Here is a 23,398-nt window from a genome sequence, read left to right as displayed (position 1 = left end):
TAATTAAAACATCTAGTTATCCCTTTTACTTATTGTTTTTATCAAGCTATCTTTTTTACTTTTAACAAAATGTAAAAATAAACTAAAACGAACGGTCCCCGGCGCGGCACACTTTTTTCTGTTGTTTAGTATGGTTATAACATATCTGTTTATTAGAATATCATTGGCACGAAAGGTCGATATAGGCGCGATTTGTAATTTGTTGAAAAAAATTCTTTGTATTCTATTTCGGACTCAGTTTATTTTAATATGTATAATTGGTGATTAATTTATGTAAAGATCAATTCGAAGTTAAACCTACTTTTGGTTTGTTAAGTATTTTAAAATATATGTATTTTACTTCTGTACGCTAAATATAAAAAATGACTACAAAAAAATTATAATTAAAATCTATATCTATTTACTATTTTCTTTTTTTTTTAAACTTGTATTAAGAAATCTATAATAGGTCACTTTTCACTGTAATACTTAAACTTTTAAAATAATTTTATCCCTGAGTCATTAAAATTATTCATTAAATTTACAATATTTTATAAGGTCTGTAACTTCGCCGGATATTATTTGACATTTGATTGTTGACAAATTGTCAAACTTTAAACAAAATATCGCAACGGTTCCCGCTTACATGAAGGCAAATTACAAGTCTTCAGTTATATTATTAACTATCACAACTTTCATTTGTGATTAGTAGATTCTTAAGATTAATGCGTTCACTAATATCAAAATGTTTATTAAGTCAATAGTGTTAGATGGGTTCAAATCATACGGAAACAGAGTTGAAATTACGGGTTTCGACCCAGAATTCAACGCTATCACAGGTCTAAACGGGACTGGAAAGTCAAATATTTTGGATTCGATATGTTTTGTCCTAGGAATTACCAATCTTTCCAACGTGAGTATTATTTTATTACATACCCAAGAGGTTTCCCGCCAATTTCAGGAGAATGAATATGTGAATGGAAACTTCTTGTTATTTTTGCAATCATCTATTTTTTTGAGTCAAACATAATAAGAAGTATTTATAATCATCTGTTTGAAAAATACAAATCAGTAATATTATTTTTATAGGTAAGAGCTGGAAGTCTTCAGGAGCTTATTTACAAACATGGCCAAGCTGGAATCACTAAAGCAACAGTGAGCATCACATTTGACAACCGTGACAAAAGGCAATGTCCTATTGGTTATGAGAACCATGATGAAATCACCGTTACCAGACAGGTTAGAAATTATTTAAAATATATGTACATATGTATTGTAAGAAGATAATAAAAATATAATAGAAATTTAAATAAATAAGTGAAATGAGATGAATGATGATTGCAGGTAGTGATGGGCGGTAAGAACAAGTACCTAATCAATGGAATTAATGTACAAAACAAGCGAGTGAGTGATTTGTTTTGCTCGGTTCAGCTCAATGTGAACAATCCCCATTTCCTTATCATGCAAGGACGTATCACCAAAGTGCTGAATATGAAGCCGCCTGAGGTATGCATTTTTTATTTATACTGATAAAATAATTTAGATTTTAAAATGTTACTAAAAAAATTTATGAATGGTCATTGTCTCCCTTTTATGATGAATATTAAAATATTTGAAAATGATATCTGCGACCATGCTAAGTTTAAAGTTTGTATTAGTGATAGCATTAAAAATATATATACATATAATGAAGAAGTATTTTTAATGATCTCAATTGCTTCAACAGATAAATCATCTTTCTTTTTTGATCAATTAGTTATATATTCAGAGATGCCAAAATTTTATTTCAAAAATAATCTCACAAATCTTTGAATATTTAATTTGTTTTTGTTTCCTTTCCCTTTGTGTAGAGTGCAAACCTTTGAGTAAATCTGTTTTTTTAACGGATGAATGATATATTGAAGGTGATCAATACATAATATATCCACTAAAAATATACCCATACAATGATGTGAATATATAAATATACCTATACAAAAGATGTAAATTTTCACAAATTCTGTAAAATTTTCATCTTTAAGATTTTTTTTGTTCATGTTAAAGTTGTATTAGCCAAAGCAAGGTGAGGTTAATCTATTTAGATATGAATACCTACTTAAAAAGTATTGTAATATGTATATAAATATTATTTTTAAGTTTTTATTTTTATGATATATTTTCATATATATTTTTATGCTATGTATGATATGTCTGTAAAATATGTTCAATAGAATCCTTAATATTTTCAATACCTAAAACAAATAATTAAAATACTTTCAATAGTTTTTTCTCTCTTTCTTTAGGTTAAGAACTAGGCCCTACGAAGGTTATGTGGCATGTTTTGTTAATGTAATATATAACTTGGGTTGCCAACTTCAATATTTAAATATGTGTAACTATTGATATCATAAAGTTATAAAATATTTAGTACTGAAAAAGTTTGTTGAAAGTTTATTGAATATTATTTTAATATACATAATTTAAATTCATAACACATCAAATTGTTTATAAATAGTCGCTATATTTCTTTGCTATAGATCCTATCAATGGTGGAAGAAGCAGCGGGGACAAGAATGTATGAAGCTAAAAAGCAAGCCGCCCAGAAGACTATTGAAAAGAAAGATGCTAAGTTACGGGAATTAAATGATGTAAGAAATTTCACTTTATTATATACAAAACATTGACTTAAGGATATTTATCAATCATTCATATTTGTTGTAGTGGAGGTTGTTGACAACACATCAACAGTGTTGCCAGCTGTTTTTTATGTCAGATTAAATTTGTTATATATATTTTTGATACTTTAGTTTTAGTAAAATATAGAATAAATAAATTTTAAGTTAAATAATAAAAAAAAATTATGCATATTTTTTAATTATTATAATGTTTACAGATAATCAGAGAAGACATAGCTCCTAAGCTTCAGAAGTTACAGGATGAAAGAGCACAGTTCCAAGAATACCAGAAGGTTGTCAGAGAGCTGGAAAACCTTACGAGGCTTTATGTGGCTTGGAAGTTAGTTTTGATTTATATTGCACTGTTTAATAATTATACATTAAACAATAAGGTTTTCCAGTAAATAAAACACTTGATTATGTACAATCATTTTTGTTTATAGATGCACTTCATAAGTTATTATATATATTTCGGAGATTACAGGAGTATTTACTTACAATTAATTTAATTATTCAACCATTATTTACTATTAATACAGATATGTAAAAGCTGAAGAGAGTGCGAAGGAGGCCGTGGACAAAGTCACAGAAGTGCAAGATGAGATCAAGGCTAAGAAAGAGAACATTAAGAACAACGAGAAGCAAGCAAAGGAACTGGAGAAGCAAGTCTCTGAACTTAATAAAAAATTAGACGAGGTATCTCATTTCGGAATATTTGTTACTGCCTTTTAATTTTATATAACTTTGTATATATCCAATGATATTTGCGGGTACATTTTTTTGACGTTCTCTGTGGTCGAGTGGTGTGTACACCGGTTTTCATAAGTACGCCACTCCGAGGTTCCGGGTTCGACTCCCGGCCGAGTCGGTGTAGATTATCAATTAGATTTTTTGTTGTCTTGGGTCTGGGTGTTTGTGGTACCGTCGTTACTCCTGATTTTCCATAACACAAGTGCTTTAGTTACTTACATTGGATCAGAGTAATGTATGTGATGGGGTCTCATATTTATTAAAAAAAAAAAAATATCCCTGGGAACTAAGGAGTTGTGTTCATTGAGCACACATATATTCCAAAAGGGCAACACTTGTATTGCTGTTGGTCGGTATAATATTTCCCTGGTGGCCCCTTCTTCGAGTGGCCCACTCATCAGTTATTCTACCGCCAAATAACAGTAGTCAGTATTGTTGTGTTCCGGTTTGAAGGGTGAGTGAGCCAGTGTAACTACAGGCACAAGGGACATAACATCTTAGTTCCCAAGGTTAGTGGCGCAGTGACGATGTAAGGAATAGTTAATATTTCTCACAGCGTCATTGTCTATGGGTGATGGTGGCCACTTACCATCAGGTGGCCCATATGCTCGTCCGCCAACCTATACCATAAAAAAAAAAAATCTAATATATGGGGCTTCGGCAGGAGAGCGGCAGCGCGCTGGCGGCGCTGGAGGCGGAGGCGCGCGCGGCGGAGCGCGAGGAGGCGGCGCGCGGCGCGGCGCTGCGGGCCGCCGCCGACGCGCTGCGCTCGCACGCCGCCAAGGCGCGCCTGCTGCAGCGCGCCGCCGCAGACGACGCCGCCGCGCTGCAGCACAGGCGCGCCGAGCGCGACCAGGTGCCCCGCCCCTGCCTTACACCATACACCTCGCACTACTCTACAGTACAAGCTGTTTGTTTGTACTGTGGTTTTTGTTCATGAGTTAGTCGACGGAGCTAAAAAGTACTGTTTTAATTAATTATTTTATTGTGAAGAATTTCTTGAAGAAAAATTAAGATCTACAAATTCATTAAAAAAAAATTATAACTTATTTTTACTATATGCTACTCCACTTGATTTCCTAAATAATATTTTTAGAACCGGAAGTAGGTTAACCTCTAAAAACAATTATCTTTAATTTATAATAACAATCAATCTACCACAAAAGAAAAACATTTAGTCTACAACACAAATAACCATCAATAATCACATTACACTGTATTAATTATAATTGCAATTCTCAATGTGTCAACTACAAATCTCCCGCCTTTTTTTTTTTTAAATAGGGATGTTGTATGACTTGACGCTGATGTCGCTTGTTTATTCCAACAATATATTTTATTTTAGTTCGAAGCCAGTTTTTTTGCAACTCCATAATAAATCTCATAGATTTTAGATTTGGACTGAGACGTACGACATTCGAATTAGTAGTGTAGAATATAATGTGTGTGTGTGTGTGCGTGTCGGCAGACGTCGAGCGCGTTCGAGGCGCTGCGCGGCGCCAGCGAGGCGAGCGCGGCGCGGCTGGCGGCGGCGCAGCAGCGCTTCCTGTCCGTGAGCTCGGGCCGCGAGGGCGCCGCAGACTCGCTGCAGGACCAGCTCATGGGTACGAGGCGCGAGGACACTCTCGGTTTATTCGCATCATTTTGAATTAAATTAGTTTAGTCGCTGCTAGTCGCTATTGGAGTCGAGATGGCCCAGTGGTTAGAACGCGTGCATCTTAACCGATGATTGCGGGTTCAAACCCAGGCAAGCACCGCTGATTCATCTGCTTAATTTGTCTTTATAATTGATCACGTGCTCAGCGGTGAAGGAAAACATCGTGAGGAAACCTGCATGTGACAAATTTCACAGAAATTCTGTCGCATGTGTATTCCACCAACCCACATTGGAACAGCGTGGTGGAATATGTTCCAAACCTTCTCCTCAAAGGGAAAGGAGGCCTTTAGCCCAGCAGTGGGAATTTACAGGCTTTTGTTATTGTTGTATTCACTATTTGCATTGATGTGAAAAAAATTAAGCCAAAAAAAAATTGGGAACCCCCTCAATTGTACTCAAAAACTGTCTGCCTCCCAGCGGCCAAACAGGCGGCGTCTGAGGCGTCGACTCGTATATCGCAGAGTATGATGGAGAAGAAGCACGCAGAGGAAAGACTGAAGGCCCTTGAGAAGGAGTTCCAGTCCAGCAGCTCGCAGTACCAAAAAGACCGAGAAAGTATTGATAAGCATCAGGCGGAAGTTAATAAGTTGGAAGTAAGTTAGTCAATTATTGTATTAATTTTAATGAATAGTTTACGTTTAATGAAGACTTCTCTTAATTTAATCTACTATGTTTCAAATACATGTGCTTTGTGTGGAATATTTGATTTTTATATAGCTCGTTTTGAAACTTGCTGTGTAAAAACCTGTGTTCTAAGATATGTACCGTGTAATTGGCGAGTTATACTATAATCTTACATTTGTACTCCGCAGGCCGAATTGTCGGGTATGAATTTCAGCGAAGACCGAAGCAGGGAGCTAAAGGAGTCCATCCGCTCGCTGCAGGCCGGCGTGCGCGGCCGCCGCGACCGCGCCGACCAGCTGGCCGCCACGCTGCAGCGCTGCGACTTCCACTACACGCCGCCGCAGCGGGACTTCGACCGCGCGCGCGTCTGCGGTGAGTGACGCACGCACCCGTCCGTATTGATTAGTTTATTGTTTCACACACCTGTTCTCGATATACATGTGAGACTAATGACACATGTGCACGCACTCAAGCACACGCGTGCGTATTAGAAGTTATAAGAACAATCCCAAATGTCGGAGAAGTTTGGTGACAGTAGCGCGCACCTTGCAGGCACGGTGTGCCGGCTCATCCGCGTGCGCGACGCGCTGCACTGCACGGCGCTCGAGACCACGGCCGGCGGGAGGGTGAGTGATTTTTTTATTTATAATAAAACATAGATAAGTAATGGTAAGCGAGTATGTAATTTCGACAAATTACCTAATAATACAAGTTTACAAGCGACACCCATTCCCGCAGCTGTACAATGTGGTGGTGGACACGGAGCAGACGAGCAAGCTGCTGCTGCAGCGCGGGCAGCTGCGCACGCGCACCACCATCATACCGCTCAACAAGATCTCCGCCAGCGTCGTGCCGCCCGACGTCGTGGCGCTCGCGCAGGACATCGTGAGTGCCGCGGGGCGGGAGTGCGTGCGGTTGGCTAGAGTGGCTAGTGACGCGAGCGTCGGCGTGTGCGCAGGGCGGCGGCGCGGACGCCGTGCAGCTGGCGCTGGCGCTGGTGGCGTTCGACGAGGCGGTGCGGCCGGCCGTGGCGTGGGTGTTCGGCTCCACGCTGGTGTGCGGCGCGCTGGCGGCGGCGCGCCAGGTCACGTTCCACCCGCGCGTGCGCCGCCGCTGCGTCACGCTGGACGGCGACGTGTTCGACCCCGCCGGCACGCTGTCGGGCGGCGCGCGCCACCAGGGCGGCTCCGTGCTCGTGCAGCTGGCGCAGCTGCGGGAGCTGGAGGACGAGCTGCGCGCCGCCGAGGCGCAGCTGGCGCAGAGCTCCAAGGAGTACAGCGCGCTGCAGCACGCCGCCGAAAAGTACACGGCCCTGCAGCAGAGGTGAGCGGTCGCTTCGAAACTTAGCAGTCGACGACAGTGAAGTTTCGGATCCATACAGTGACGGTCGTGCCGCAGGCTGGAGATGTCGCGGCACGCGCTGCGCGTGGCCAGCGAGCGCGTGGCGGGCACGGCGCACGCGCAGCTGCACGAGGAGATCCAGGCGCTGCGGCAGCGGGTGAGAGCACCTTCCATTTGTATTTTGTGATTGTTTTAAGGAAGACGAATTAGTCTCGTCAAAATTGGTCAATTTTGTCCAAAGATAATAAGACTGTTGTGATTTGCAAGACTCAAACTATTAGAGTTTTGTTTAATTTATAGGTCGCAGAATTGACGGCAGCCGTGGAACAAGACAAACGGACGCAAAATGAAACTGCAGCAAAAGCGAGAGAGCTGGAAGCCAAAGTGAAGGATATCAAGGGACACAGGGAAAGGTTGGTGGTTTTAGGATTGATGTAACATTACCAACACAATTTAACTGTTTATTTCAATAACAAAAATAATAACAACACAATTAGACTAACCTTAAATAAAAATATACTAGTTTCCCACTTTTCTTTTGCTCCTGCATTTTTCTCCCAAATATATTTTATTAAACGTACAAATATTTTATCAACGTCCGCTGATCGCTTCATGGAAAGAGCATACTCTACTGGCTCCTAGTATATTAATAAATGAACACCAAAGACGTCTCTTTTATGATGTAGCACCGTACGATCTAATATATAAATGTAGGGAGTTCAAGAAAGCGGAGGAGGAACTAAATAAGGCCAAGAAGGAGGCGGAGGAGAGCAGTCGCTCGTGGAAGCAGCGCGAGCAGGAGTTCGAGACGCTGCGCCTCGAGGTGGACGAGCTGGAGCGCGCCGTGGCCGCCAGCGCCGAGCAGCTCCGCGACGCCGGCGCCGCCAGCGAGCGCCTGCGCGCCGCCAGCGACGACGCCACCGCGCACCACGCCGCCGCCGCCGTGAGCACACCTGCTGCTTCCTCGCTTTATTATATACTAGCGGTCGCCCGCGGCTTCGCCCGCGTAGATAACGGTTCATAATCAGTCTTCTAATATCCCTACTGCTGAGGCACGGTCACATTTGAAGAATTACTGCAACCGGCGCTTGGATCTATTGTGATAAACCTCAAATTCGTGATCACAACACCTCAGTCAGACCAACATCAGCCACGAATCTGATGAGGTTCTTAGGGTCGGAGGCCATTATGCCCTCTAAGGACCGGAGTTAGAACATTTTATAGTTCTATCTTTTATAGTTTAGGCATCATACGCAAAAAATCAACTTTTTTGGTAGATTTTTTCCTTTTTTGTCCGAAAAACCCAAAATATCTTACGAAACCCTATTTTTTTTTAAAATAAAATTTAGCCTATGTTATGCGGGATTAATTTAGCTTTCGAATGGTAAAAGAATTTTTAAAATCGGTCCAGTAGTTTTTGAGCCTATTCATTACAACCAAACAAACAAAGTTTTCCTCTTTATAATATTAGTGTAGATATGCCTTTTTATTGCAAACCTCCTCAAGTAACACTCGTTACAGGCTGTCGTCAAAGAATTACAGTCGAAAATAAAGAAGCAGAAGGCGGAAATCGCGAGTCGAAACGGAGACATAGCTCGGCTGCTGCAGAAAAAGGATCAGCTCGGGGCGAGCAACAACGATCTGGAGCTTAAGATCAAGGAGTTGGATTACAAGATCAAGGAGCTGCAGAATGAAGCGACCGAGTGGGAAAAGAAGGTGAGCCGTCGCCTTCGAAGAGAGTATAATTGTAATCTGTTTGAACTTCGATATCATTAAATGTTTGTGCACCTAACTTCTCGGTGTGAGGGTCGGTGTAAAAGTAAAGTTTTAACTACACTAATAATAATGGTCTTTGTCAACCTCGAACGAATAATATGTTTCCACGCTTGATAACGAGATGATCTCGGAACGTTCCAGATCAAGGCCCTGGAGACGGAGAACCCGTGGATCCCGTCGGAGCGGCAGTACTTCGGGCTGGCGGGCGGCGCGTACGACTTCGAGTCGCGCTCGGCCGGCGTGGCGGGCGCGCGCGTGGCGCAGCTGCGCGAGCGCCGCGACCGCCTGGCGCGCGGCCTCAACGCGCGCGCGCACACGCTGCTCGGCAAGGAGGAGGAGCAGGTGCGTCCCCCCCGCACCCCTCCCCCCGCGCTCCCCCGCGCCCGCGACGGCTAGTCACAGTCTGTGTGTCTGCAGTACCAGGACGTCATGCGCAAGAAGAAGATAGTCGAGGCCGACCGAGCTAAGCTCGTGCAGGTGATGGCTGAGCTCGACGAGAAGAAGCGGCGCACGCTGGCGTCGGCCTGCGAGCAGGTCAACCGGGACTTCGGCTCGATCTTCAGCACGCTGCTGCCGGGCGCCCAGGCCAGGCTCACTCCGCCGCCCGGGTTCACGGTGCTGGATGGTCTGGAGGTGAGATGGTGACTTATCCGTTATAAATCAATATTTAATTAATTTCTGTATTTTACAGTTTCACGTTAAAAATTTACTTCTATTTAAAATCAGTACAATCGACAAATTTCCAGTTTTTTAAATAAAACTAATTATTACGGATGAATCGCGTATATTAATTAATTTTAAACATCCCGACGTTTCGAGCACTTTGCAGTGTTCGTGGTCACGGGTAGACTAAGATGACATTTGTCTATTTGCCAACGATTTCTCAATTGATATCTTGAGTAACGTTCCGGTTGCACGCAGAAGGCACTAACTGTATCTTTAGGTCTTCCAGTCTGTTGGATTTGGGATTTTAAATTTTTAATAAGTGGATCCCAGGTGTTAGTAAGTCTCCAACCATCTTCTCTATTGAAGTTCGGATGTTTTTGAATTTCAATAGCCTCGCGTATCATTCTAGGAATGAATCTGTGTTCTCTAGCGAGGATCTGTGATTTATCAAATCGGATAAAATGGTTAGGTTTATCCAGAGCATGTTCACAGACTGCAGACCTTGAAGAACGCCTATTTTTGACATCTCCTATATGTTCCTTGACCCTGGTACCGATACTTCTCTTTGTTTGGCCTATGTAAGATAAAGCACACTCACATTCGAGTTTATATACTCCTGCAGTTTGTAAAGGGATATTACTCTTGATAGGTCTCAAGAACTGGCTCACTTTCTTATGAGGCTTGTAAACGGCTTTAATCGAAGCTCGCTTCAAGATGTTGCCAATCCTGTCTGTAACTCCTTTCACATATGGTAGAAATGCAGGTTGTCGCTCAACTGTGGGTGGCTTGGTATGGCTTCTGCGATGCTGGCGAGGCACGGGCAGCTTGTTCTGGTGGAGTGCAAGCTTGACCTGACGTAGCTCGTCCTCTAGGTGTTCAGCATCGCAGAGATGGTGGGCTCTCTGAAACAAAGATTTGCCAACGGTAGCTAACTGACTAGGGTGGTGGTGCGAGTCACCATTGAGGTATTTGCTCGAAACGTCGGGATGTTTAAAAATAATTAATATACGCGATTCATCCGTTATAATTAGTTTTATTTAAATGTGTAATAATCGCGAAAATTTAAGACAACATTCCAGTTTTTTGTAAAACGGTCCTTCAAGCCGGATATTAAAAATAGAACCTAAATTCGTCTTAACTTTCCAAGGTGAAAGTGGGCTTCAACAACACGTGGAAGGAGTCGCTGGGCGAGCTGTCGGGCGGGCAGCGCTCGCTGGTGGCGCTGTCGCTGGTGCTGGCCATGCTGCTGTTCAAGCCGGCGCCGCTGTACGTGCTCGACGAGGTCGACGCCGCGCTCGACCTCTCGCACACGCAGAACATCGGGCACATGCTGCGCGAACACTTCCGACACTCGCAGGTGACTTACATTCACATAGTGTTCAAATCAAATCAAATCAATTTTATTCAAGTAAACTTCACAATGAAGCGTTTTTGAATTTCGTTTTCTTAAATTTTCGCGATTATTACACATTTAAATAAAACAAGTTATACCGGATTTGAATCGCGTATATTAATCATTTTTGGCGTCCCGACGTTTCGAGCACTTTACAGCGTTCGTACGCACCACGCATAATATACGCGATTCAAATCCGGTATAACTTGTTTTATTTAGACTCTTATTCAATTATTAATTGTATATTTTAAGATTATGAAATATTAACAACAACAACAACTGCAGCCTGTAAATTCCTACTGCTGGGCTAAAGGCCTCCTCTCCCTTTGAAGAAGGTTTGGAACATATTCCACCACGCTGTTCCAATGCGGGTAGGTGGAAAACACATGTGACAGAAATTCTATGAAATTTGTCACATGCAGGTTTCCTCACGATGTTTTCCTTCACCGCCGAGCACGAGATGAATTATAAAGACAAATTAAGCACATGAATCAGCGGTGCTTGCCTGGGTTTGAACCCGCAATCATCGCTTAAGATGCAAGCGTTCCAACCACTGGGCCATCTCGGCTCAGCTCGGCTCATATTAATACGTAAATGAATTATCTTCCAGTTCATAATCGTGTCGCTGAAGGACGGCATGTTCAACAACGCGAACGTTCTGTTCCGGACTCGCTTCGTGGACGGCATGTCCTCAGTTCAGAGAACCGTCAACCAAAGGAGATAGAGGCTCCGACCGGACTGCAACCTAAACCAGTACAAAACTTAACACAAAAATACGAATTCGTGTGTAAATAGATAATCTCGCGTATGAATAATATAACATTACCATATTGTTAGGAGATACATCAAAATGATCCAATGCTTTTAATTTGTTATCAAATATAATAACAAAACTAATTTGTCCCATCGTTTTGAAGAATTACAGTCGCCTTTATAATTATAAATATTAATAAATGAATATTTCAGTGATATTGAAATGAAACTGCTGGGTGCAGTTTCTAGCTCAAATTTGTGTATGAAAGAAAGCATTTCTAACGCAATGAATTATTCGTGTCAAGTATTATATTAGACACAGGCAGTTTAATAAAAAAAAAAGTATTTCTTTTGCAGACCATACTTAGATCTTTACGAGTCTTGCATAAGATTTTTATAATATTTTTATATGAGAAGTGTTTATTGAAATTCAAGAAGGATTCTATTGATATGCAGAATATACGACTAATGAAGCACAGTACATATTATTATTAATTGATAAGGGCCCCAATGCCGTAGCGTTAGGTTATTCGTAAGATTACTTTATATTTTCAAGCCTTAACGTGGTATTTTACTTTTAATTTGTCCAGCTGTGGAGTTTAGCTTAAACCCATTAGTGTAGAAAATAATATTCTGGTTATTTTGATATATGATGAATGAAATGAGATTTCAAAATTCAGAGCGTTTTTCAATAGGTAATGTTTTCGTTTTGAGTATTTTTGTAATAATATTTCTGAGGTTGATATTGTAAATAAGAATTTCATGATTAATAAAGTATTTTTACGTACTTATATTTTTGTTATTGTTTTAATTATTTTGGTACCTATCACAGCGGAAACAAGCTCCAAACCTCATGTCCTTAAAAGTCATAAGACGGCGCCCTGAACACAATAATCAAATCAAAATAAACTTTATTCAAGTAGGCTTTCCAAGCATTTTTGAATCGTCATTTTAAAATTAAGTGAAGCTACCACCGGTTCAGACAGTGGATTCTACCGAGAAGAAACGGCAAGAAACTCAGTAGTTACTCTTTTTCAACATTTAAAAAATACGAAGTCATGTTAGTTAATACAATTATTTAAATTAATATATCCTGCTAGGAAGTCAACAGGTATTAACTCCACGCTTTTTTATCATCTATAAAATCTTGTATTTTGTATGTATATAGAGTAAAATTATTAATTCGTTTTATATTTCGACGCAACCACTCCCACCCGCTCAAAATCTAAATTAAAAATAGTCATGTTAGATATTGTAAATTATATATAATGTATGTAATTTATCCTGCCTGGATGTCCACAAGTATTAATTCCACGCTTTTTATCGCCTGCATAATCTTGTACTGAATAATATACCTTCTTTACCAATGTATTTTTTACGAATGATTTAAATTTATAAAACGGCAATCTTAAAAATGTCTGTCGATTTCTATCATAGAAACGCATAGTATGACTACAATTATAAGGGTTTATGTATAAAATTTAGATTGGAGAATTAACAAAAATAGATGCTTGTTATTTTCAAGCTGGAAAAAGTTTGGACACTAATATTTACGGATAAAAGTATTGGAGTCATTTATAACTTAAAATTTTAAATTCAAAATACAAAAATATCTTATAAGATATTTTAAATGCAAAATACAAGATGGCGTTGTGTCAAATCGTAGATACATACAACGCGATGGCAAGATTCGCTAACCTACTTACTTTAATTTACTAGCTGTACACAGAAAATCAGTTATGGTCTCATTTTAACTTGAGCCTTAGATCTGCATTAAATTAAAGAGGACTCTTGATTTGACTTCTTAACCGGTTAGAGAGCAGTACAGAGGCTGTATAAAAAAATAAAAAAACATAAACAATATAAAGACATTTTTGATCGATAAACTTCAATTCTAACTGTAGGTACTCTAGGTATGTATACTATTTCACATAAAATTTTATTTAAAAATTATTGTACAGGCAAAACAATTAAAAAATTTATAAACATAAAATACTATATAAATAATATTCGTAATCGAATGTCCACCAGCGTCCTTTCTGGTGATTTTATTTCGATTGATTTAAAATCATTTTCTTCTATTTATACATTTTTGGAAAACTAAGAAAACGGTTATGTTTTTAAAAAAATCTGCAGGCCAAGTTTCATCATGATTTTTTAGTTTTAAAGGCAAATTGAGGAAAAAAGAACTAAAAAATATTGAACTAATTTCGTTTTCCGTCTCGCATTTTTAAATTTGGACCGATAATTATTGTTTAAATATAGACAAATCTCCAGTTTTTAATCGTTTTTCTAAAACAAAAGAAAAAAATAGATTTTAATTGATACTTTTTTTAAAATAAAGTTTTGAAGTTGCATTTTTGACAACTTTTGAAAAAAAAAACTAAAAAACGTGATAACTCAAAAATGGTTCACTTTTGCACTATAAATAGGGGGGTTAAAATTATTGCAAATAGTCACCCCTATCACCTCATAACGGATATACGTCGAGTTACCAATAAACCTGTATATGCATATGTTGATTACGTGTACACCCGTAGTCAAAATTGTTTGTGGTCCCGTATAATTGATAATTTTTGTATAACTTTGTACCCATTCAATATTTTCTATCTTCTACCGCTAAACAGCAAAACATAATTTTCTTGTGTTCCGGTTTGAAGGGATGTTTGAATGTAACAGGCACAATGAAAATGTTTAGCTCCTAAGGTTGGTGGTGCATTAGCGATATAAGAGTTGGTTAATATTTCTAACATTGCCAAAGTCTAGAAGGTCACCAAATACCATCAGGTTGCCCAGTGATCATTTAACAAAATGAAAATAAATGTAAAGCTTTCTCCGGTAACCCTTCGGTTTAGTGTTTCTATTATATTCTGTGCTAAGTAATGAATATAAAGTAACCGGTCCCGACGCGTGTTCTCATTAGCGATGTCAATCCTTCCGCTATTATAGTATTCTTCCGGTATTTGCCGCATAAGTTTACGCCTGGCTTCCGGAATTAAAATGTGCAATTACTAGGTACTTTTTAATGCATTAATTAGTTAATAAGGTATTCTCTTTAGCTTGCATGCAGTTTTTTTTAAAAGGTATTTGTCTTCACTGTTTATTAAAGGGCCATTAATTCATTACGTAAGATTCAGAGTGGGAGGGAGTCGCCAATGTGTGTCTTAAGATTTCTTACAAGGTGTTGGGAAGGAGTTTCTATAGTTCTTCATCATCATCAGCTCGTTTCGGTCCACTGCTGGCTTTCACGCCAGTGTGGGCTTTCTCCGGTTACTCACATCCAGCTCCTGCCTGCCGTCTTGCGTAAATCGTCACTCTACCGTGCCTGAGGACGTCCTACACGACGTTTGCCGAAACGCGGTCTCCACTCTAGAGCGCGTTTCCCCCAAGGGTTGTCGGTTCTATGACAAATATGGCCAGCCCACTGCCACTTCAGCTTCCTAATCCGGTGGGCTATGTCGATGACTTTGGTTCTCTGGCGGATCGCCTCATTTCTCATGCGAGCAGAGAAACGCCCAGCATAGCCCTTTTCATAGCACGCTGAGCGACTTTAAGCTGGTGGACCACCCTTGTCGTGAGTGTCCACATTTCGGCTCCGTATGTCATGATGGGTAGGACGCACTGGTTGAAGACTCTCGTCTTAAGGCACGAAAGTTCTTATATAAGATAAAAAAATGGGCAGATTTTTTTTTAGGTATTTTAAAAAAAGTTCGGAACACCGTGCGGTTGCCCAGGTTCACTTGAATGCTTAGCTTTAGAACATATGAAATTACCAGTAAACATTTAACAAAAATGTTCCTTTAAAAATAAACATTAAAATATATTACTGTTTTCCTTCAGATTATTATTTAATTAATATTAAACTGGGGTGGAGAGAGTCAGCCTGTTCTTATATTTCTTATAATAGGCATATGCATATGGGGGTTAAAATTATTGCATATAGTCACTCCTATCACCTCCTAACGGATATACGTCGAATTACCAATAACCCTGTATATAACGGCACTGGAGCGCCATTATCATCTTTGTCTCTTAATATAGGATTTTCTTTATATGCAAGCTACATAACAAACAAGACAATTAACAGTATGTCATGGAACTAAAATGCTTACATGCCACCCTTATCAACTACAGTTGTTGACAATCTTAATTTTTTGTGAAGACATCATAATCACTATCGAAATATAACACAAACTATTTGTACCTAAGTCACGAGCGTCGTTATTGCCATGCAATGCACGAAGGCTGTTATAAAACTTTCACGTTGGTATAAATCAAGAAAATACTGCATACATAAAGCGTAGTATCATTCATTGTCCGTTAAAAATTCTATTAGAGGCGCACAAGTTTTCCAGCAAGTCGCTCACCTGGCTCGAGGGAAATAAAACTTTACTACATATTTCGACTGAAATAACTCCCAGAATTGATCCAGACGTCGGAAGTAACGCTATGTTTTATTGAGAACAGTAAGCTTTTGCATTAGTTCCAAGATTTCATTCAGACTCCCGGAGGTACTATTCTGTATAATAGCTTATCTGGTCGAACTAAATGTTCAGCTCTCTTGATCGTCGGCTGTTCAAGTTTTGTTTCTTAGTAGCTATTAGCATAAAAGTAGTAAGTACCAAATGTTAATAAATCTTGTTATTAATATTCTTAAATTAAAAAAGAAATAAGTACGAATAAATATCTTAATTCGAAAGAGGTTCATATTTTGTTTAGGGTAAATAAATTTATTTGCATGATACATCTTATCTAAATAATTGAATCTCTTTTTCCCTTGTTATTATCGAATTTATAGATTTCATTCCATTTTTTAATACTTTGTAGAAAAAAACCTAAGAGCGCTGTGTATCAAAAGGCACTACAATAATCATTACGTGACTCCTACACTCACGATCCAAAATAGCACTACTGTAATACCAATTGACAGTTATTATGTGATAATTCAATATGACACAAAGTTCCAATATTGCGAACACTACATTTTTACTGTCGAGACCATAGATACCATATTACATATAGATCTGTCTGCATTCATATAGATATATTACGGTGAACAAAATGGTACTACGATTTTTAGTTTAGAAGCCTAATCTGTGTTTAAACGCGGGCTCCTCACATGTACTCAATTTTATTCGAGCAAGTTTCTTCCATGATATCCATCACTTACCAAACACAAGATGAAATATTATAAATACAAAAGAAACACATAAAAACCCATCGGTACCTATTTGGTAATAATATAATAATAGAATTATCTCGAAAACTATATAGTTTCGACAATGTTCTACGAACATTTGGTATTATTTAATTACCTTACCTCGGAAAGCACATTAAGTATTAAATAATTCTAAAGCCGTTAAATCTGCTCCTAATCTTTCTTCGGTCATGATCAGATTATGAGAGCGATCAGTGAGGTAATAGAGAGCGCCGACACATTAAGGTACCTGCTATAAAATGCCCTAACCTTTAAGATTGGTAGCTGTGGCCGGAAATTGGTGAAGTGTTTTCGGAGTAAGGGTGACTATAGTTTCTAATAATGATGATTTAGGAATCATTATACAGTTTTACATGAAATTTATTTTTCATGTTTATATTAACATCATTACATAGTATAAAACAAAGTCGCTCACCGCTGCCTGTCCCTTTGTATGCTTGGATCTTTAAAATTAAGCAACGGATTTCGTTGCCGTTTTTCTTAATAGATACCTAGTGTTATTCGAGAGGAAGGTTTATGTATATAATACGTGGACAATATAGAGAAGAAACAACTAATATTCTGTAGTAAATTTGAATTTTGAGTTGAATTTGCATTGCTGATATTGCACCCGTGCAGAGTCTGAGCGGGTATAAAAATATATTAATAGTTAATATTTAAAGCGTATTAGTTTATACTTTTATTTAAAGCGTACTAGCACATTTTTTGTTGTCAATATAGAATTACTATAACTTCCACCTTAAAATAAAAGTAAGTTAATATTATGGTCGTATATCACTCATTTCCGTAATAGGCACTGAAATGATCCATAAATATTTGGCAGAGCTCTTCAGAATAGCTTCACAATCATTTTTTCACCAATATGGAGGACGTGCCCTTGCTTCGAGCAATAAATCGTTTATTACTTTCAACTCAGCTTTTTATTTGATTTATACATTAAATATATTATACCTAAAGTTAAATAGGTAATGTTTTCAGCATATCATCCTTAATTGATTAATGTAAACACGATGATCGAGTTTTGCATTTTATGTTCAAAAATTGATCGCGTTTTCTAATTTATATGCAGACCAATAAAAATGTTAATTTAACTATACGCAGACAAAGCTTAGATAAAATAAATAGATTTTTTTATATATAAATTTAAATTAGGCAATCATCGTGGGCTAAACAGACCTCACAGCCAACCACCGGAGGGAATAGTTATAGATAACATATAAAATGTAATCAAAAACTGTTTTAAGTGCATAATATAGCAGAGGTATAAGAAATCTCAATGATTAAGATCTAACGTTTGTTTATCATTGCTATTGGAATAGAGTACGCCTACTGCCCACAGCGAACGAGAATTAGCACGACGTTCTCAGAAGTGTTACAAACATAAATGAAAATCAACAACACAACAACAACAAGAACAGCCTGTAAATTCCCACTGCTGGGCTAAAGACCTCCTCTCCTTTTGAGGAGGTTTGGAACATATTCCACCACGCTGTTCCAAGCGGGTTGGTGGAATGCACATGTGGCAGAATTACTATGAAATTTGTCACATGCAGGTTTCCTCACTATGTTTTCCTTCACCGCTGAGCACGAGATGAATTATAACGACAAATTAAGCACATGAAACAGCGGTGATTGCCTGGGTTTTAACCCGCAAACATCGGTTAAGATGCACGCGTTTAACCACTGGGCCATCTCGACTCTTCTTGTTCTTCGAATGAAAATCAAATGAATTTGAAAATAAAGTGTTGGTAGTATTTTCAAGACTTTTTTTTAATTGAAGCGTTTGACTCGTCTCAATTATGTCATACGAAGTCACACTTTGTAGCACTCTCTCGACTATTCTGCGACACTATTTATCGCAATCAATTCGAGTTATGACCTTTGACCAAATACGAGTTTCTTTTCTCGAAAAATATCTGGTTTTACGCTATCGATAATATAATTTATAAAAAATAATCGTTTAAAAAAACAATTGCCGTAGTTTTTTACATGTAACTAAAAACAATATGTCAAATGTGGATCTTAACAAATGATCATGACATGGATATTTGATAGTAGCCCGACGTTTCACCAAAATCTGGCAATACTGCATCTCACTTAGGTAATAGCAATACTTATACGAATATTAAAAATAAGATAAGTATCTATTAATCATTTTTAAAATTAGCAGAGACTATTAAATTTGAAATTAACATTTGTCTTATTGTTGGCATAACATACAGCTACTATCGAAACGGATTCATTTTGGCGCAGTAACATTAAACTATGCTTCATAAAAGTTGAATAATGATAAAATACGCGTAAACTAGGGTATCCAATTGTCTTGACATTTAAAAAAATGTCCTGACTTTTAAGGTGAGACAGATATATCAGGAAAAACATTTGAAGCTTTTTCACTTCACTGCTTTGAAGCGGGTGTTGGAATATAAGGCAGATTTTCATCTGCATACTATATGAGTCATACACACAAGTTAAGCAAACGGAAAATCAAAGTCACACCAGGTTAGTTCATTATTTAATGGTTAAGATAAACGCGTCCTACCTTGTATATTTATTTATGCAACATATAAGATATGAATGAAACATAATTATCGGATTTTTTATCTCTTAATTGCTTTACAAAATATGTGATGTATATTTTAACACTGAGTATGTTAAATATTTACTACTTTGATTTTTTTTTACTTATTTGGATTGTCATTCAGTTATTATTAGCCAGTTTATAAAAACGTGTTAAAAAAAAACGCGATAAGATCTCGCGTTTTGTAATATCAATAACAAAATGTAATGGTATTTTTTTATCAAAACAAGAGATAAAATAATGCTGATCATTGTTTTTTATAGAAAATATTTTATAAACAAATAAAATATTATTGTTAGTATTTAATATTGTTCTGGCATTTGCTATGGTAACAATCCAGAAGATATGGCTCTGTTATCATATTGGGTCTAAAATAATATTGTCAAGCATTTCTATGTTCTTTTCGCGCGTTTTAAATCAAGTGTCAGAATGGCATGGCAACACTGTGTAGGGTGACATAAATTTTCAAAATGTACGGAACATTTTATTCAAGTCAAATGTCGCGGAGGCTACTGTGTGCAATTTGTCCGGTGAACGCTTGCACAAAGGATGGTGGAATTTGAAAGGGCAGAGGAAAAATTATATCACATGTAATATATTGCGACGTGAAATTACTGTTTGTTTAGTTACGAGCCCAAGTTTTTTGTATCTTTGATTCACAGTCAAGAACGGCCATGTTTACACTGCTTCTCATAATTTTAACATAACACGAACATACGAAATATTTTTAGGAGGCTAATCTGCTAGGCTAGGCTAAGCTGTAATACCATATAAATTCAAAATGATAATCAGGTATCTATCTTATATTATGTATCTATCCAAACCATTTAAAAATAATACAATTATATATTATAGGGAACCCTTCGATTAAATAAACGAGGTGTCACTTACTAACAGGTTTCAAAATGAAGGGTAATTAAATCAATTATTAAATATTCGTTTTATGACCACAGCTTGGACCGCATATGAGTGGTGTACTAAATCCAATCTATTTGGACATTTTCAACTTCTTTATATATAAAGGCGATCACAACGAAACTAAAAAAAAAAAAAAACGTTACGAATAGTCTTATTTAATGTGTTTAAAATATTATTAAGCTAACAATTTAAATGAAATAAAAAAATACGAACCGAACACAGGCATATGACCTGACGTCTTAAATTGGTTGTAGATATATATCCCCTATATCTATATATCCTTTTGAAAATTAGTCGGTAAAATCTATCGAATAAGTAGGGCTACCATGCACAATTGTATAGGGTATACGAAATCACTAAAATTGTAGAATGCGAGAGGAAAGATGGTACGCGTCAACAATACTTGCTCTACGCATTATGATTCTACATGTATATGCAACCAGGCAAATATTTTCATATATATATTTGTATGTATATTGCCCTGGTATCAGTCAGAATGGCAACCGTATATTGTAGACACATAACGAGAAATGTACTTTCAACATAAACGAATAGCTGATATATACGAGTATCGTGTATTGAGCAACGTACGACTGGTTCTCATTGTGTGTTCGTATATATATACATAAGTTACAGATATGCATGTGGAGTGTATTCAAGCATGACTCGAATGACTTGTTATCGGTTCCCGGAAATGCTAAGTAGAGCTACTCTGTAACAACAAACTCGGAACTCACCGCTGAGCACGATCGTGAAATGTCTAACATTTAAGTTACACGAATACTCAATGAATATGTGATGTTGGTCCTTCGAGCCGGATATTAATAATACATAGATAAAAATGTATGATATGCGATATATAAGCGTCATACAAGTCCTCTCACCGAGCTTTGACTTAGAAGGATGCCGTATGACTCCTAATATTTACACTGTCCTCTAACATCAACTAGAGTCTCTTAGTCAACCTCCTAGACTATCATTACATAGTATAAAACAAAGTCGCTTTCTCTGTCCCTATATGCTTTTATATGCTTAAATATTTAAAACTACGAAACGGATTTTGATGCGGTTATTTTAATAGATAGGAGTGATTCGAGAGGAAGGTTTTAGCGTATAATACATGGATAATATAGTAATGAAACACTTATAATTTTTGAAGTTTCTAATGTTATGTTGTAAATAAACAATTAGTGTTAATTTTGCACCTGAGCAAAGCCGGGGCGGGTTAGTACTAGCATAAACTTTTGTACAGGAATGAGACAAGCGCTCAGCCTCGTTCTGAGTTTGCTCATCTGTCTCTCTGCACACGGTCGTAACTTTGTGTCGTGGGTTTGCTCACGTGTCGGGATTATTGCCCAAGTATTAAGATTTATCATTGACGCTACCTGTCATTGCCGGTTAACTATTAAATTAATACGTTTATTTAAATGTAAACAGACACTATTTGATTTACATAGTAGCTTGAAGATAACAATCATTACTATTAATATTATAAATAAGAGGTGGTATTACATAAGTTTAATTACTCGCCACATCATTAGCTGTTATAATTGTCATGTACGTATAGCCCACATTCTCGGGCCTGTAGCGTGGTGGATGAAGCTCCTACTCTTATTAAAAAAAGATTTCATTTTTTTAGACATTAAATCCATTTCCAAATATCGAAATGTAAGTAATGAATATCTCTCATGTAGTAAATAATATTATAAGCCTATTTCTAAACGTGCTTTTATATTGGTTCAGTAGTATTTACCGATTGGCGATTGGCAAACCAAATCACTTCATTTTTCAATTTTAATACGCTAATTTTAGATTTTTAATAAACTCGAGCCTAATTTAACCTATACACAAAAAAAAAATTGAAATAAAGTATTTATTTTTATCTATCAGATATTTGATTTAATATTCACGTCTAAAGTAAGCAAAATACCTATTTTTATAAATAATAAGTGATTACAATTATATCGATCGTGTATTCACGTTTTGTATATTAATAACATAACGGAGGATAATTTTGGTTTAAGAGTATATATTAGATAAATTAGACACATGAAGGTTCCGAGCACGAGAGGAATTATAAACACAAATTAAGCACATGAATATTCAGTGGTGCTGCCCTGGGTTTGAACCTGTAATCATCAGTTAAGATGCACGCGTCCTAACCACAGGCTCTTACTCGAGTCTCTCTTTGGAAAAATAACTGCTTATTCTTATACGTATATGAAGTAATCATAAGCCTAAAGTATTTATTATTATTCATTTAAAGTAATTATTGTTGATGTCACTATAAAGTTAGATACACATTAGTCTGTTATGTGCAAAAAATAATTGTAACTTCTGATTAATAAGACTTTAATAATAAATACCAGTCCTAGTATAAGTCCAATTATATTTGATCTCAAAAGCGTTTGATGGAGTGTACTAAATATGAGAGAAATAATTACATTTGTAGAGTTGTTATATCTCGTATAATTACAGCAGATATTCGTACATCTCACGCGAAGCGAATTTGTATTTAGTCTGCATCGTACCTCTATGCAAATATGTGCAGCCTTTAATTAATTTGTTTAAAATTTTAAATATTAAGAGGAAGTTTAAAGTTTCTTCACCAGGGGCTAGAATACCAGTTTGACCAGTAGGATGTTAATGGTTTTGGCCCTTTTAATTTTTTTTTTTAAATATTTGTGGGACAGTTATATCTTATTAATGTATTTTTTTATATATGTATGTATGTATGATGGAACTTTTCAAGTCCTGAGCTGTAATGCTGCTGGATGTTTTTTTTTGAGTTATTATTTATCACCATTGCAACATAGTAACGTTTCAGAGATTAACCGGGACAAAGACAAAAAATTGTAAAAAATATTTGTTTATATACGTACCGCGTATGCATTACTTCGCATTGCATATCCATTTAGCAAAAAGCGGTTATTCTAACATAACAAACAGATACTCCAATTTTATTATATATGTAAAGATTAATAGTTCCATACGAAAATCTATTAATATGATTTCGATACGGCGGCCAATCTCAAAGGGAGCTAGGCAACTAGGTAGGCCATATAGTTCACAATTAGTGTCCGGGCAG

At 37.3% G+C, this 23,398-nt stretch overlaps 1 protein-coding gene across 1 annotated transcript; it reads left to right on the top strand.

Annotated features, from left to right (window-relative positions):
• The first annotated feature begins 592 nt into the window (after nt 1–592).
• Nucleotides 593–11,867, top strand: LOC124538497 (structural maintenance of chromosomes protein 2). Its single transcript, XM_047115575.1, has 21 exons — nt 593–892; nt 1,069–1,218; nt 1,324–1,485; nt 2,496–2,606; nt 2,852–2,973; nt 3,173–3,329; nt 4,048–4,239; nt 4,852–4,987; nt 5,458–5,633; nt 5,853–6,036; nt 6,217–6,290; nt 6,403–6,549; nt 6,623–6,987; nt 7,063–7,162; nt 7,306–7,418; nt 7,720–7,948; nt 8,527–8,721; nt 8,923–9,123; nt 9,199–9,414; nt 10,595–10,804; nt 11,451–11,867. The coding sequence occupies exons 1-21, from the start codon at nt 725–727 to the stop codon at nt 11,562–11,564; spliced, it is 3,522 nt and encodes a 1,173-aa protein (XP_046971531.1). The 5' UTR covers nt 593–724; the 3' UTR covers nt 11,565–11,867.
• Nucleotides 11,868–23,398: the final 11,531 nt, after the last annotated feature.

This window comes from Vanessa cardui, chromosome 20, assembly GCF_905220365.1.
Source record: "Vanessa cardui chromosome 20, ilVanCard2.1, whole genome shotgun sequence".
NCBI classification, from domain to species: domain Eukaryota; kingdom Metazoa; phylum Arthropoda; class Insecta; order Lepidoptera; family Nymphalidae; genus Vanessa; species Vanessa cardui.
The sequence above is the reverse complement of the archived record's forward strand: the minus strand, read 5'-3'. Positions and strand labels throughout refer to the sequence as shown.